This window comes from Sycon ciliatum, chromosome 8, assembly GCF_964019385.1.
Source record: "Sycon ciliatum chromosome 8, ocSycCili1.1, whole genome shotgun sequence".
In the NCBI taxonomy this organism is placed as follows: Eukaryota; Metazoa; Porifera; class Calcarea; order Leucosolenida; family Sycettidae; genus Sycon; species Sycon ciliatum.
The window spans coordinates 23,062,209-23,075,847 of record NC_088650.1 but is presented as its reverse complement, the minus strand read 5'-3'; the positions used below and the strand labels follow the sequence as shown (position 1 = coordinate 23,075,847).

At 64.0% G+C, this 13,639-nt stretch overlaps 1 protein-coding gene across 1 annotated transcript; it reads right to left on the bottom strand.

Moving 5' to 3' along the window:
• Positions 1–278: 278 nt before the first annotated feature.
• Positions 279–3,215, bottom strand: LOC135823636 (uncharacterized; the record flags this gene model as incomplete). The annotated part of the gene is made up of 3 exons (XM_065336484.1): positions 279–714; positions 2,281–2,828; positions 2,859–3,215. Coding segments are annotated over 3 exons (1,341 nt in total), but the record flags the coding sequence as incomplete, so codon positions are not given.
• Positions 3,216–13,639: the final 10,424 nt, after the last annotated feature.

Sequence of the window (13,639 nt, the reverse complement as noted above, 5' to 3'; positions counted from 1 at the left end):
CTGCTCTGGCTCTGCCGCTCTGGCTCTGCTGCTCTGGCACTTTAGCTCTTTGGCTCTGCTGCTCTGGCTATGCTGCTCTGGCTCTGCAGCTCTGGCTCTGCGGCTCTTGCTCTGCTGCTCTGGCTCTGCCGCTCTGGCTCTGCTGCTCTGGCACTATGGCTCTGGCGCTCTGGCTCTGTTTTCGCTCTGGCTCTGGCTCTGGCGCTCTGGCTCTGGCGCTCTGGCGCTCTGGCTTTGGCGCTCTGGCTCCCGCACTATGGCTCTGGCTCTGTTTGCGCTCAGACTCTGGCTCCGGCGCTCTGGCTCTTGCGCTCTGGCTCTTGCGCTTTGGCTCTTGCGCTCTGGCTCTTGCGCTCTGGCTTTGGCTCTGGCTCTTGCGCTCTAGCTATGGCTCTGGCGCTTTGCTCTGGCCGATCTGGCGCAGAGCTGCAGAGCCAGAGCGGCAGAGCCAGAGCGGCAGAGCCAGAGCGGCAGAGCCAGAGCGGCAGAGCCAGAGCGGCAGAGCCAGAGCACCAGAGCCAGATCACCAGAGCCAGAGCCAGAGCCAGAGCCAGAGCCAGATCCAGAACGCCAGAGCCAGAGAGCCAGCGCCAGAGCCAGAGCACCAGAGCCATTGTGCCAGAGCCAGAGTGGCAGAGCCATAGCAGCAGAGCCAGAGCCACAGAGCCAGAGCAGCAGAGCCAGAGCGGCAAGGCCAGAGCGGGAGGGCTAGAGCTGCAGGGCAAGAGCGACAGGGCCAGAGCAGCAGGGCCAGAGGTGCAGAGCCGCAGAGCCCAGGCGGCAGAGCCAGAGCGGCAGAGCCAGAGCGGCAGAGCCAGAGCGGCAGAGCCAGAGAGGCAGAGCCAGAGAGGCAGAGCCAGAGAGGCAGAGCCAGAGCGGCAGAGCCAGAGCGGCAGAGCCAGAGCGGCAGAGCCAGAGCGGCAGAGCCAGAGCGGCAGAGCCAGAGCGGCAGAGCCAGAGCGGCAGAGCCAGAGCAGAGCTGCAGAGCCAGAGCGGCAGAGCCAGAGCGGCAGAGCCAGAGCGGCAGAGCCAGAGCGGCAGAGACAGAGCGGCAGAGACAGAGCGGCAGAGCCAGAGCGGCAGAGCCAGAGCGGCAGAGCCAGAGCCGCAGAGCCAGAGCCGCAGAGCCAGAGCGGCAGAGGCAGAGTGGCAGAGGCACTCTGGCGCTCTGGCTCTCCCACTCTGGATCTGGAGCTATGGCTCTGGCACTTAAGCTCTGGCACTATGGATCTGGCTCTGTTTGGGCTCAGACTCTGGCTCAGGCGCTCTGGCTCTTGCGCTCTGGCTCTTGCGCTCTGGCTCTTGCGCTCTGGCTCTTGCGCTCCAGCTCTTGCACTCCAGCTCCTGCGCTCTGACTCTTGCACTCTGGCTATGGCTCTGGCGCTTTGCTCTGGCCAATCTGGCGCTCTGGCTCTGGCACTATGGCTTTGGCGCTCCTGCTCTGGCGCTCCAGCTCTGGCACTCTTGCTCTGGCGCTCTGGCCCTGCCGCTCTGGATATGCCGCTCTGGATCTGCCGCTCTGGATCTGCCGCTCGAGCTCTGCTGCTCTGGCTCTCGTGCTATGGCTTTGCCACTCTAGCTTTGCCACTCTAGCTCTGGATCTGGCTCTGCTGCTCTGGCTCTGGTGCTCTGGCGCTCTGGATCTGGCTCTGGCGCTGGCGCTTTGGCTCTGGGTCTGGCGCTATAGCTCAGGTGCTGGCGCTCTGGGCTCTGGTGCTCTGGCTCTGGAGCTCCAACTTAGGCTCTCTGCTGCTTTGGCTCTGGCGCTATGGCTCTCTGTCTCTGGCTCTGGCGCTCTGGCTCGCTGCCTCTGGTGCTATGGCTCTGGCACTCTGGCGCTCTGGCTCTGGCTCTGGCGCTCTGGCGCTCTAGCTCTGGCGCTCTAGCTCTGGGGCTGACTCTTGCGTTCCAAGCTCTGGGGCTGACTCTTGCGCTCTGGCTCTGGTGCTCTGGCTCTGGTGCTCCAGCTCTGGCGCTCTGGCTCCGGCGCTCTGGCTCCAGCGCTCTGGCTCCAGTGCTATGGCTCTGTGTTTGAGCTCTGGCTCTGGCATTCTGGCTCTGGCACTAAGGCTCTGGCGCTCTGGCGCTCGCATCTGGCGCTCTGGCTTAGGCTCTCTGGCTCTGGCTCTTGTGCTACGACTCTGGCGCTCTGGGTCAGGTGCTCTGGCTTTGGCGCTCTGGCTCTTCTGCTCTGGCTCTTCTGCTCTGGCTCTGCTGCTCTGGCTCTGCTGCTCTGGCTCTGCTGCTCTGGCTCTGCTGCTCTGGCTCTGCTGCTCTGGCTCTGCAGCTCTGGCTCTGCAGCTCTGGCTCTGGGGCTCTGGCTCTGCTGCTCTGGCTCTGCCGCTCTGGCTCCGCTGCTCTGGCACTTTAGGTCTGGCACTATGGCTCTGGCTCTGTTTTGGCTCTGGCTCTGTTTTCGCTCTGGTGCTCTGGCTCTGGCTCTGGCTCTCTGGCTCTGGTGCTCTGGCTCTGGCGCCCTGGCTCTGGCGCTCTGGCTCCAGTGCTCTGGCTCCAGCGCTCTGCCCTCCATGCTCTGGCTCCTGTGCTCTGGCTCCAGCGCTCTGGCTCTGTTTGCGCTCAGGCTCTGGTACTCTAGCTCTGGCTCTGGATCTGGGGTTCTGGCTCTGGCAATCTGGCTCTAGCGCTGGCGCTATGGCTCTGGCGCTCTGGCTCTGTTTGAGCTCTGGCATTCTGGCTCTGGCGCTCTGGCTCTGGCGCTCTTCCTCTGGCGCTTTGCATCTGGCGCTCTGGTTCGGGAGCTCCAGCTTAGGCTCTCTGCTGCCACTCTGGCTCTGCCGCTCTGGCTCTGCCGCTCTGACTCTCCAGCTCTGGCGCTATGGCGCAGGGGCTGGCGGGGCTGGCGTTATGAATCTGGCGCTCTGGCTCTGTTTGAGCCCTGGCTCTGCTCTGGCTCCAGTGCTCTGGCTCTGCTGTTCTGACTCAGCAGCTCTGGCTCTGGCTCTGCTGCTCTGGCTCTGCCGCTCTGGCACTTTAGCTCTGGCACTATGGCTCTGGCTCTGGCGCTCTGGCTCTGTTTTGGCTCTGGCGCTCTGGCTCTGGCGCTCTGGCTCTGGCTCTGGCGCTCTGGCTAGGGCGCTCTGGCTAGGGCGCTCTGGCTGCGGCTGGCTCCTGGGCTCTGGCTCCTGCGCTCTGGCTCTGGCGCTCTGGCTCCAGGGCTCTGCTTCTGTGCTCTGGCTCTGGCGCTCTGGCTCTGTTTGCGCTCAGGCTCTGGTACTCTAGCTCTGGCTCTGGCGCTCTGGCTCTGGATCTGGGGTTCTGGCTCTGGCAATCTGGCTCTAGCCCTGGCGCTATGGCTCTGGCGCTCTGGCTCTGTTTGAGCTCTGGCATTCTGCCTCTGGCGCTAAGGCTCTGGCGCTCTGGCTCTGGCGCTCTGGCTCTGGCGCTCTTCCTCTGGCGCTCTGCATCTGGCGCTCTGGTTCGGGAGCTCCACCTTAGGCTTTTGCTGCCACTCTGGCTCTGCCGCTCTGGCTCTGCCGCTCTGACTCTCCAGCTCTGGCGCTATTGCGCAGGGGCTGTCGCTATGAATCTGGCTCTGTTTGAGCCCTGGCTCTGGCGCTCTGGCTCTGGCGCTCTTCCTCTGGCGCTCTGCATCTGGCGCTCTGGTTCAGGAGCTCCAGCTTAGGCTCTCTGCCTCTGGCACCCTGGTTCTGTCGCTCTGGCTTTGGTGCTCTGGCTTTGATGCTCTGGTTCTGGCACTGGCACTTTGGCAATGCGGCCTTGGCTCTATGCCTCTGCCACTCTGGCTCTGCTGCTCTGGCTCTCCAGCTCTGCTGCTCTGGCTCTGCTGCTCTGGCTCTGCCACTCTGGCTCTGCTGCTCTGGCTCTGCTGCTCTGGCTCTGGCTCTGCTGCTCTGGCTCTGGCGCTCTGGCTCTGGCGCTCTGGCTCTGGCGCTCAGCTCTGCTGCTCTGGGTCTGCTGCTCTGGGTCTGCTGCTCTGGGTCTGTGGCTCTGGCTTTGCCCCTCTGGCTCTGCTGCTCTAGCTCTGCTGCTCTGGCTCTGCTGCTCTGGCTCTGCAGCTCTGGCCCTGCTGCTCTGGCCCTGCTGCTCTGGCTCTGCCGCTCTGGCTCTGCTGCTCTGGCACTTTAGCTCTTTGGCTCTGCCGCTCTGGCTATGCTGCTCTGGCTCTGCAGCTCTGGCTCTGCAGCTCTGGCTCTGCTGCTCTGGCTCTGCCGCTCTGGCTCTGCTGCTCTGGCACTATGGCTCTGGCGCTCTGGCTCTGTTTTTGCTCTGGCTCTGGCGCTCTGGCTCTGGCGCTCTGGCTCTGGCGCTCTGGCTCTGTCGCTCTGGCTCTGGTGCTCTGGCTTTGGCGCTCTGGCTCCCGCAATCTGGCTCCAGCAATCTGGCTCTGGCGCTCTGGCTCTGGCGCTCTGGCCCTGGTGCTCTGGCTCCAGGGCTCTGGCTCTGCTGTTCTGGCTCTGCAGCTCTGGCTCTGGCTCTGCTGCTCTGGCTCTGCGGCTCTGGCACTTTAGCTCTGGCACTATGGCTCTGGCTCTGGCGCTCTGGCTCTGTTTTCGCTCTGGCGCTCTGGCACTGGCGCTCTGGCTCTCGCGCTCTGGCTCTGGCGCTCTGGCTCTGGCGCTCTGGCTCTGGCGCTCTGGCTCTGGCGCTCTGGCTCTGGCTCTGCTGCTCTGACTCTCCAGCTCTGGCGCTATGGCTCTGGCTCTGCCGCTCTGACTCTCCAGCTCTGGCGCTATGGCGCAGGGGCTGGCGCTATGAATCTGGCGCTCTGGCTCTGTTTGAGCCAGAGCCAGAGCGGCAGAGCCAGAGCAGCAGAGCCAGAGCAGCAGAGCCAGAGCCGCAGAGCCAGAGCTGCAGAGCCAGAGCTGCAGAGCCAGAGCAGCATAGCCAGAGCAGCATAGCCAGAGCAGCATAGCAAGATGGGCAGAGCCAAAGAGCTTAAGTGCCAGAGCAGCAGAGCCAGAGCGGCAGAGCCAGAGCAGCAGAGCCAGAGCATCAGAGCCAGAGCCACAGAGCCAGAGCTGCAGAGCCAGAGCAGCAGAGCCAGAGCCACAGAGCCAGAGCAGCAGAGCCAGAGGGGCAGAGCCAGAGCCGCAGACCCAGAGGGGCAAAGCCAGAGCCACAGACCCAGAGCAGCAGACCCAGAGCAGCAGAGCCAGAGCGCCAGAGCCAGAGCGCCAGAGCCAGAGGCCCAGAGCCAGAGCGGCAGAGCCAGAGCCCCAGAGCCAGAGCAGCAGAGCCAGAGCAGCAGAGCTAGAGCAGCAGAGCCAGAGCGGCAGAGCCAGAGTGGCAGAGCCAGAGCAGCAGAGCCAGAGCAGCAGAGCTGGAGAGCCAGAGCAGCAGAGCCAGAGTTGCAGAGGCATAGAGCCAAACCCCATTGCCAAAGTGCCAGTGCCAGAGCCAGAGCACCAAAGCCAGAGCGCCAGATACAGAGAGCCTAAGCTGGAGCTCCTGAACCAGAGCGCCAGATGCAGAGCGCCAGAGGAAGAGCGCCAGAGCCAGGGCTCTGTTTTCGCTCTGGCGCTCTGGCTCTGTTTTTGCTCTGGCTCTGGCGCTCTGGCTCTGGCGCTCTGGCTCTGTTGCTCTGGCTCTGGTGCTCTGGCTCTGGCGCTCTGGCTCTGGCGCTCTGGCTCCAGTGCTCTGGCTGTGGCGCTCTGGCTCCTGGGCTCTGGCTCCGGCGCTCTGGCTCTGGCTCCAGCGCTCTGGCTCTGGCCTCCATGCTCTGGCTTTGCGGCTCTGGCTCTGCTGCTCTGGCTCTGCTGCTCTGGCTCTGCTGCTCTGGCACTATGGCTCTGGCGCTCGTGCTCTGGTTCTGGCGCTATAGCTCTGGTGCTGGCACTCTGGGCTTTGGTGCTCTGGCCCGTGAGCTCCAACTTTTGTCTAGCTCTGGCTCTGGCGCTCTGGCTCTGGCTTTGGCGCTCTGGCTCTACTGCTTTGGCTCTGGCGCTATGGCTCTCTGGCTCTGGCTCTGGCGCTCTGGCTCTTGTGGGCTGGCTCTGGCTCTGGCGCTCTGGCTCTGGTGCTATGGCTCTGGCGCTTTGCTCTGGCCAATCTGGCGCTCTGGCTCTGTGGCTCTGGCTCTGACGCTCTGGCTCTGATGCTCTGGCTCTGGCGCTCTGGCTGGCAGCTCTTGCGCTCCAGCTCTGGCGCTCTGGCTCTGGCCCTGCTGCTCTGGCACTGCTGCTCTGGCACTGCTGCTCTGGCACTGCCGCTCTGGCTCTGCCGCTCTGGCTCTGGCGGCTCTGGCTCAGGTTCTGCTGCACTGGCTCTCGTGCTATGGCTCTGTATCTGGCTCTGGCTCTGGCACTCTGGATCTGGCGCTGGCTCTCTGGCCCTGGTGCTCTGGATGGGGCTCCGGCTCTGGCTCTGGCTCTGACGCTCTCCTGCTCTGCTGCTCTGGCTCTGCTGCTCTGGCTCTGCTGCTCTGGCTCTGCTGCTCTGGGTCTGCTGCTGCTCTGGCTCTGGGGCTCTACGGCTCTGGCTCTGCTGCTCTGGCTGTGGTGCTATGGCAGTGGTACTATGGTTCTGGGGCTCTGGCGCTCTGGCTCTGGCACTTTAGCTCTGGCACTATGGCTCTGGCTCTGGGGCTCTGGCTCTGTTTGCACTCAGGCTCTGGCACTCTGGCTCTGGCTTCAGTGCTCTGGCTCCATGCTCCTTTGCTCTGGCTCCTTCGCTCTGGCTCCTTCGCTCTGGCTCCTGTGCTCTGGCTCCTGTGCTCTGGCCCTGGCGCTCTGGCACTGGCGCTCTGGCACTGGCGCTCTGCTGGCACTCTGGGCTTTGGTGCTCTGGCCCTGGAGCTCCAACTTAGGCTCTCTGGCTCTGGCGCTCTGGCTCTGGCTTTGGCTCTGGCTTTGGCGCTCTGGCTCTGGCTTTGGCGCTCTGGCTCTGGCTTTGGCGCTCTGGCTCTACTGCTTTGGCTTTGGCACTATGGCTCTCTGGCTCTGGTGCTCTGGCTCTTGTGGGCTGGCTCTGGCGCTCTGGCTCTGGTGCTATGGCTCTGGCGCTCTGGCTCTGTCGCTCTGGCTCTGTTGCTCTGGCTCTGTTGCTCTAGCTCTGTCGCTCTGGCTCTGACGCTCTGGCTCTGACGCTCTGGCTCTGATGCTCTGGCTCTGGCGCTCTGGCTCTGGCCCTGCTGCTCTGGCCATGCTGCTCTGGCACTGCTGCTCTGGCACTGCCGCTCTGGCTCTGCTGCTCTAGCTCTGGGCTCTAGCTCTGCGCTCTAGCTCTGCGCTCTGCGTGCGCTCTAGCTCTGCGCTCTAGCTCTGCGCTCTAGCTCTGCGCTCTAGCTCTGCGCTCTAGCTCTGCGCTCTAGCTCTGCGCTCTAGCTCTGCGCTCTAGCTCTGCTGCTCAGGTTTTGCTGCTCTGGCTCTCGTGCTATGGCTCTGCCACTCTGGCTCTGGATCTGGCTCTGGCACTATAGCTCTGGTGCTCTGGCTCTGGCGCTGGCTCTCTGGCCCTGGTGCTCTGGATCTGGCTCTGGCGCTCTGGCTCTGGGGCTCTGGCTCTGGCGCTGTCCCACTCTGGCTCTGGCTCTTCTGCTCTGGCTCTGCTGCTCTGGCTCTGCTGCTCTGCCACTCTGGCTCTGGTGCTATGGCTCTGCTATGGTTCTGGCGCTCTGGCTCTGGCGCTCTGGCTCTGGCACTTTAGCTCTGGCGCTATGGCTCTGGCTCTGGCACTCTGGATCTGGCGCTGGCTCTCTGGCCCTGGTGCTCTGGATCGGGCTCCGGCTCTGGCTCTGGCTCTGACGCTCTGGCGCTCTCCTGCTCTGCTGCTCTGGCTCTGCTGCTCTGGCTCTGCTGCTCTGGGTCTGCTGCTGCTCTGGCTCTGGGGCCCTACGGCTCTGGCTCTGCTGCTCTGGCTGTGGTGCTATGGCGGTGGTGCTATGGTTCTGGGGCTCTGGCGTTCTGGCTCTGGCGCTCTGGCTCTGGCACTTTAGCTCTGGCACTATGGCTCTGGCTCTGGGGCTCTGGCTCTGTTTGCACTCAGGCTCTGGCACTCTGGCTCTGGCTTCAGTGCTCTTGCTCCATGCTCCTTTGCTCTGGCTCCTTCGCTCTGGCTCCTTCGCTCTGGCTCCTGTGCTCTGGCTCCTGTGCTCTGGCCCTGGCGCTCTGGCACTGGCGCTCTGGCACTGGCGCTCTGCTGGCACTCTGGGCTTTGGTGCTCTGGCCCTGGAGCTCCAACTTAGGCTCTCTGGCTCTGGCGCTCTGGCTCTGGCTTTGGCTCTGGCTTTGGCGCTCTGGCTCTGGCTTTGGCGCTCTGGCTCTGGCTTTGGCGCTCTGGCTCTACTGCTTTGGCTTTGGCACTATGGCTCTCTGGCTCTGGTGCTCTGGCTCTTGTGGGCTGGCTCTGGCGCTCTGGCTCTGGTGCTATGGCTCTGGCGCTCTGGCTCTGTCGCTCTGGCTCTGTTGCTCTGGCTCTGTTGCTCTAGCTCTGTCGCTCTGGCTCTGACGCTCTGGCTCTGATGCTCTGGCTCTGGCGCTCTGGCTCTGGCCCTGCTGCTCTGGCCATGCTGCTCTGGCACTGCTGCTCTGGCTCTGCCGCTCTAGCTCTGGGCTCTAGCTCTGCGCTCTAGCTCTGCGCTCTAGCTCTGCGCTCTAGCTCTGCGCTCTAGCTCTGTGCTTTAGCTCTGCGCTCTAGCTCTGCTGCTCAGGTTTTGCTGCTCTGGCTCTCGTGCTATGGCTCTGCCACTCTGGCTCTGGATCTGGCTCTGGCACTGTAGCTCTGGTGCTCTGGCTCTGGCGCTGGCTCTCTGGCCCTGGTGCTCTGGATCTGGCTCTGGCGCTCTGGCTCTGGGGCTCTGGCTCTGGCGCTGTCTCACTCTGGCTCTGGCTCTTCTGCTCTGGCTCTGCCGCTCTGGCTCTGCTGCTCTGCCACTCTGGCTCTGGTGCTATGGCTCTGCTATGGTTCTGGCGCTCTGGCTCTGGCGCTCTGGCTCTGGCGCTCTGGCTCTGGCACTTTAACTCTGGCGCTATGGCTCTGGCTCTGGCACTCTGGATCTGGCGCTGGCTCTCTGGCCCTGGTGCTCTGGATCGGGCTCCGGCTCTGGCTCTGGCTCTGACGCTCTGGCGCTCTCCTGCTCTGCTGCTCTGGCTCTGCTGCTCTGGCTCTGCTGCTCTGGCTCTGCTGCTCTGGCTCTGCTGCTGCTCTGGCTCTGGGGCTCTACGGCTCTGGCTCTGCTGCTCTGGCTGTGGTGCTATGGCGGTGGTGCTATGGTTCTGGGGCTCTGGCGTTCTGGCTCTGGCACTTTAGCTCTGGCACTATGGCTCTGGCTCTGGGGCTCTGGCTCTGTTTGCACTCAGGCTCTCGCACTCTGGCTCTGGCTTCAGTGCTCTGGCTCCATGCTCCTTTGCTCTGGCTCCTTCGCTCTGGCTCCTTCGCTCTGGCTCCTGTGCTCTGGCTCCTGTGCTCTGGCCCTGGCGCTCTGGCACTGGCGCTCTGCTGGCACTCTGGGCTTTGGTGCTCTGGCCCTGGAGCTCCAACTTAGGCTCTCTGGCTCTGGCGCTCTGGCTCTGGCTTTGGCTCTGGCTTTGGCGCTCTGGCTCTGGCTTTTGCGCTCTGGCTCTGGCTTTGGCGCTCTGGCTCTACTGCTTTGGCTTTGGCACTATGGCTCTCTGGCTCTGGTGCTCTGGCTCTTGTGGGCTGGCTCTGGCGCTCTGGCTCTGGTGCTATGGCTCTGGCGCTCTGGCTCTGTCGCTCTGGCTCTGTTGCTCTGGCTCTGTTGCTCTAGCTCTGTCGCTCTGGCTCTGACGCTCTGGCTCTGATGCTCTGGCTCTGGCGCTCTGGCTCTGGCCCTGCTGCTCTGGCCATGCTGCTCTGGCACTGCTGCTCTGGCACTGCCGCTCTGGGTCTGCTGCTCTAGCTCTGGGCTCTAGCTCTGCGCTCTAGCTCTGCGCTCTAGATCTGCGCTCTAGCTCTGCGCTCTAGCTCTGCGCTCTAGCTCTGCGCTCTAGCTCTGCGCTCTAGCTCTGCGCTCTAGCTCTAGCTCTGCGCTCTAGCTCTGCGCTCTAGCTCTGCGCTCTAGCTCTGCTGCTCAGGTTTTGCTGCTCTGGCTCTCGTGCTATGGCTCTGCCACTCTGGCTCTGGATCTGGCTCTGGCACTATAGCTCTGGTGCTCTGGCTCTGGCGCTGGCTCTCTGGCCCTGGTGCTCTGGATCTGGCTCTGGCGCTCTGGCTCTGGGGCTCTGGCTCTGGCGCTGTCCCACTCTGGCTCTGGCTCTTCTGCTCTGGCTCTGCCGCTCTGGCTCTGCTGCTCTGCCACTCTGGCTCTGGTGCTATGGCTCTGCTATGGTTCTGGCGCTCTGGCTCTGGCGCTCTGGCTCTGGCACTTTAGCTCTGGCGCTATGGCTCTGGCTCTGGCGCTCTGGCTCTGTTTGCGCTCTGGCGCTCAGGCTCTCACACTCCGGCTCTGGCGCTCTGGGTCCGGCGCTCTGGTTCCAGCGCTCTGGCTCCAGCGCTCTGGCTTCAGCGCACTGGCTCCAGCGCTCTGGCTCCGGCACTCTGGCTCCAGGGCTCCAGCGCCCTGGCTCCCACGCTCTGGCTCCTATGGCTTTGGTGCAGGCTCCCCGCTCTGGCTCCTATGGCTTGGGTGCTATAGCGCTCTGGCTCTGGGGCTATAGCTCTGGTGCTGGCGCTCTGGGCTGTGGTGCTCTGGCTCTGGAGCTGGAACTTAGGCTCTCTGGCTCTGGCTTTGGCGCTCTGGCTCTGGCTCAGGCGCTCTGGCTCTGGCTCAGGCGCTCTGGCTCTGGCGCTTGGGCTCTGGTGCTCTGGCTCTGGAGCTTCAGCTTAGGCTCTCTGGCGCTATAGCTCTGGTGATGGCTCTAGCTCTGGCTCTCTGGCTCTGGCGCTCTGGCTCTGGTGGTATGGCTTTGGCGCTTTGCTCTGGCCAATCTGGCACTCCGGCTCTGGCGCTTTGGCTCTGGCGCTTTGGCTCTGGCGCTATAGCTCTGGTGCTGGTTCTCTGGGCTCTGGTGCTGTGGCTCTGGCGCTTTGCTCTGGCCAATCTGGTGCTCTGGCTCTTGCTCTGGATCTGGCGCTCTGGCTCTGGCGCTCTGGCTCTGTCTCTCTGGCTATGGCCCTCTGGCTCTGGCTCTGGCGCTCTGGCTTTGCCGCTCTGGCTCTGCTGCTCTGGCTCTGGTGCTCTGTCGCTATGGCTCTGGCTCTGGTGCTCTGGCTCAGGCGCTCTGGCGCTTGGGCTCTGGTGCTCTGGCTCTGGAGCTCCAGCTTAGGCTCCCTGGCTGCTCTGGCGCTCTGGCTCTAGCGCTCTGGCTCTGACGCTCTGACTCTGGCGCTCTGGCGCTATAGCTCTGGTGCTGGGGCTCTGGTTCTCTGGCTCTGGAGCTACAACTTAGGCTCTCTGGCTTTGTTTCTCTGGCTCTGCTGCTTCAGCTCTGGCACTATGCCTCTCAGAATCTCCCTCTGGCGCTCTGGCTCTGCCGCTCTGGCTCTGCTGCTCCGGCTCTGCTGCTCTGGTTTGGCCATGCTGCTCTGGCTCTGCTGCTCTGGCTCTGGTGCTATGGCTCTGGCCAATCTGGCGCTCTGGCTCTGACTCTGGCATTCTGGCTCCGGCTCAAACGCTCTGGCGCTCTGGCTCCGGCTCAAAGGCTCTGGTGCTATGGCTCTGGCTATGGCGCTCTGGCTCTGGCTCCGGGGCTCTTGCTCTGGAGCTCCTGCCCTGGTGCTCTTGCTCTGGCGCTCTGGCTCTAGCGCTCTGGCTCTGGCGTTCTTATTCTGGCGCTCTGGCGCTATAGCTCCAGTGCTGGCGCTCTGGAGCTCTAACTTAGGCTCTCTGGCTCTGGCTTGGGCGCTCTGGCTCTGGGTATGGCCCCTGGCTCTGGCTCTGGCTCTGCCGCTCTGGCTCTGCGGCTCTGGCTCTGCCGCTCTGGCTCTGCCGCCCTGGCTCTCCTCCTCTGCCTTTGGCGCTGGCTCTTCTGCCCTGGCTCTTCTGCCCTGGCTCTTCTGCCCTGGCTCTGGTGCTCTGGCTGTGGCGCTCTGGCTGTGGCGCTCTGGCTCAGGTGCTATGGCTCTGGTGCTTTGCTCTGGCCAATCTGGCACTCTGGCGCTCTGCCTCTTGCGCTCTGGCTATGGTTATGGCGCTTTGCTCTGGCCAATCTGGCGCTCTGGCTGCAGCGCTCTGGCTCCAGGGCTCTGGCTGGGGCGCTCTGGCTCTTGCGCTCTGGCTCTTGCGCTCTGGTTCTTGCGCTCTGGCTCTGGCGCTCTGGCTCTGGCGCTGCAGCTCTGGCGCTCCAGCTCTGGCGCTCCAGCTCTGGCGCTCTTGCTCTGGCGCTCTGGCCCTGCTGCGCTGGTTCTGGCGCTCTGGCTCTGTGGCTCAGTCGCTCTTGTTCTGCGGCTCTGCCTCTGCCGTGCTGTGCTGCTCTGGTTCTCGTGCTATGGCTTTGCCACTCTTGCTCTGGATTTGGCTTTGCTGCTCTGGCTCTGGCACTATGGCTCTGGTTCTCTGGCTCTGGCGCAGGCTTTTTGGCTCTGGCGCTCTGGATCTGGCTCTGAGTCTGGCGATTTTGGCTCTGCCGCTCTAGCTCTGCCGCTCTGGCTCTGCAGCTCTGGTTCTGATGGTCTGCCGCTCTGGCTCTGCCGCTCTGGCTCTGCCGCTCTGGCTCTGCCGCTCTGGCTCTGCCGCTCTGGCTCTGCCGCTCTGGCTCTGGTGCTATGGCTCTGGCGCTTTGCTCTGGCTCTGGCGCTCTGGCTGCAGCGCTCTGGCTCCGGCGCTCTGGCTCGGGCGCTCTCGCTTTGGCTCCAGCGCTCTCGCTCTGGCTCCAGCGCTCTCGCTCTGGCTCCAGCGCTCTGGCTCTAGCGCTCTGGCTCCAGCGCTCTGGCTTCAGTGCTATGGCTCTGGCTATGACGCTCTGGCTCTGGTGCTCTGGCTCCTTGCTATGGCTCTGGCTATGGCGCTCTGGCTATGGCGCTCTGGCTCTGGCGCTCTGGCGCTCTACCACTACAGCTCTGGCGCTCTGGGTCCAGCGCACTGGCTCCAGCGCTCTGGCTCCAGCGCTCATGCTCTGGCGCTCTGGGTCCGGCGCTCTGGGTCCAGAGCTCTGGCTCGGCGCTCTGGCTCCAGCGCCCTGGCTCCTGCGCTCTGGCTCCGGCACTCTGGGCTGTCGTGCTCTGGCTCTGGAGCTCAAACTTGGGCTCTGGCTCTGGCTCTAGTGCTCTGGCTCAGGCGCTCTGGCTCTGGTGATGGCGCTCTGGTGATGGCTCTCTGGTGATGGCTCTCTGGCTCTAGCTCTGGCGATCTGGCTCTGGCGCTCTGGCTCTGGCTCTGGTGCTTTGCTCTTGCCAATCTGGCGCTCTGGCTCTGGCGGTATAGCTCTGGTTCTGGTGCTCTTGGCTCTGGTGCTGTGGCTCTGGGGCTTTGCTCTGGCCAATCTGGCGCTCTGGCTCTGGCGCTCTGGATCTGGCGCTCTGGCTCTGGCTCTGGCGCTCTGGCTCTGGCGCTCTGGCTCTTGCTCTCTGGCTCTGGCGCTCTGGCTCTGCGGCTCTGGCTCTGCCTCTCTGGCTCTGCGGCTCTGGCTATGCTGCTCTGGCTCTGCCCCTCTGGTTCTGCTGCTCTGGCTCTGCTGCTCTGTCGCTATGGCTCTGGCTCTGGTGCTCTGGCTCAGGCGCTCTGGCGCTTGGGCTCTGGAGCTCCAGCTTAGGCGCTCTGGCT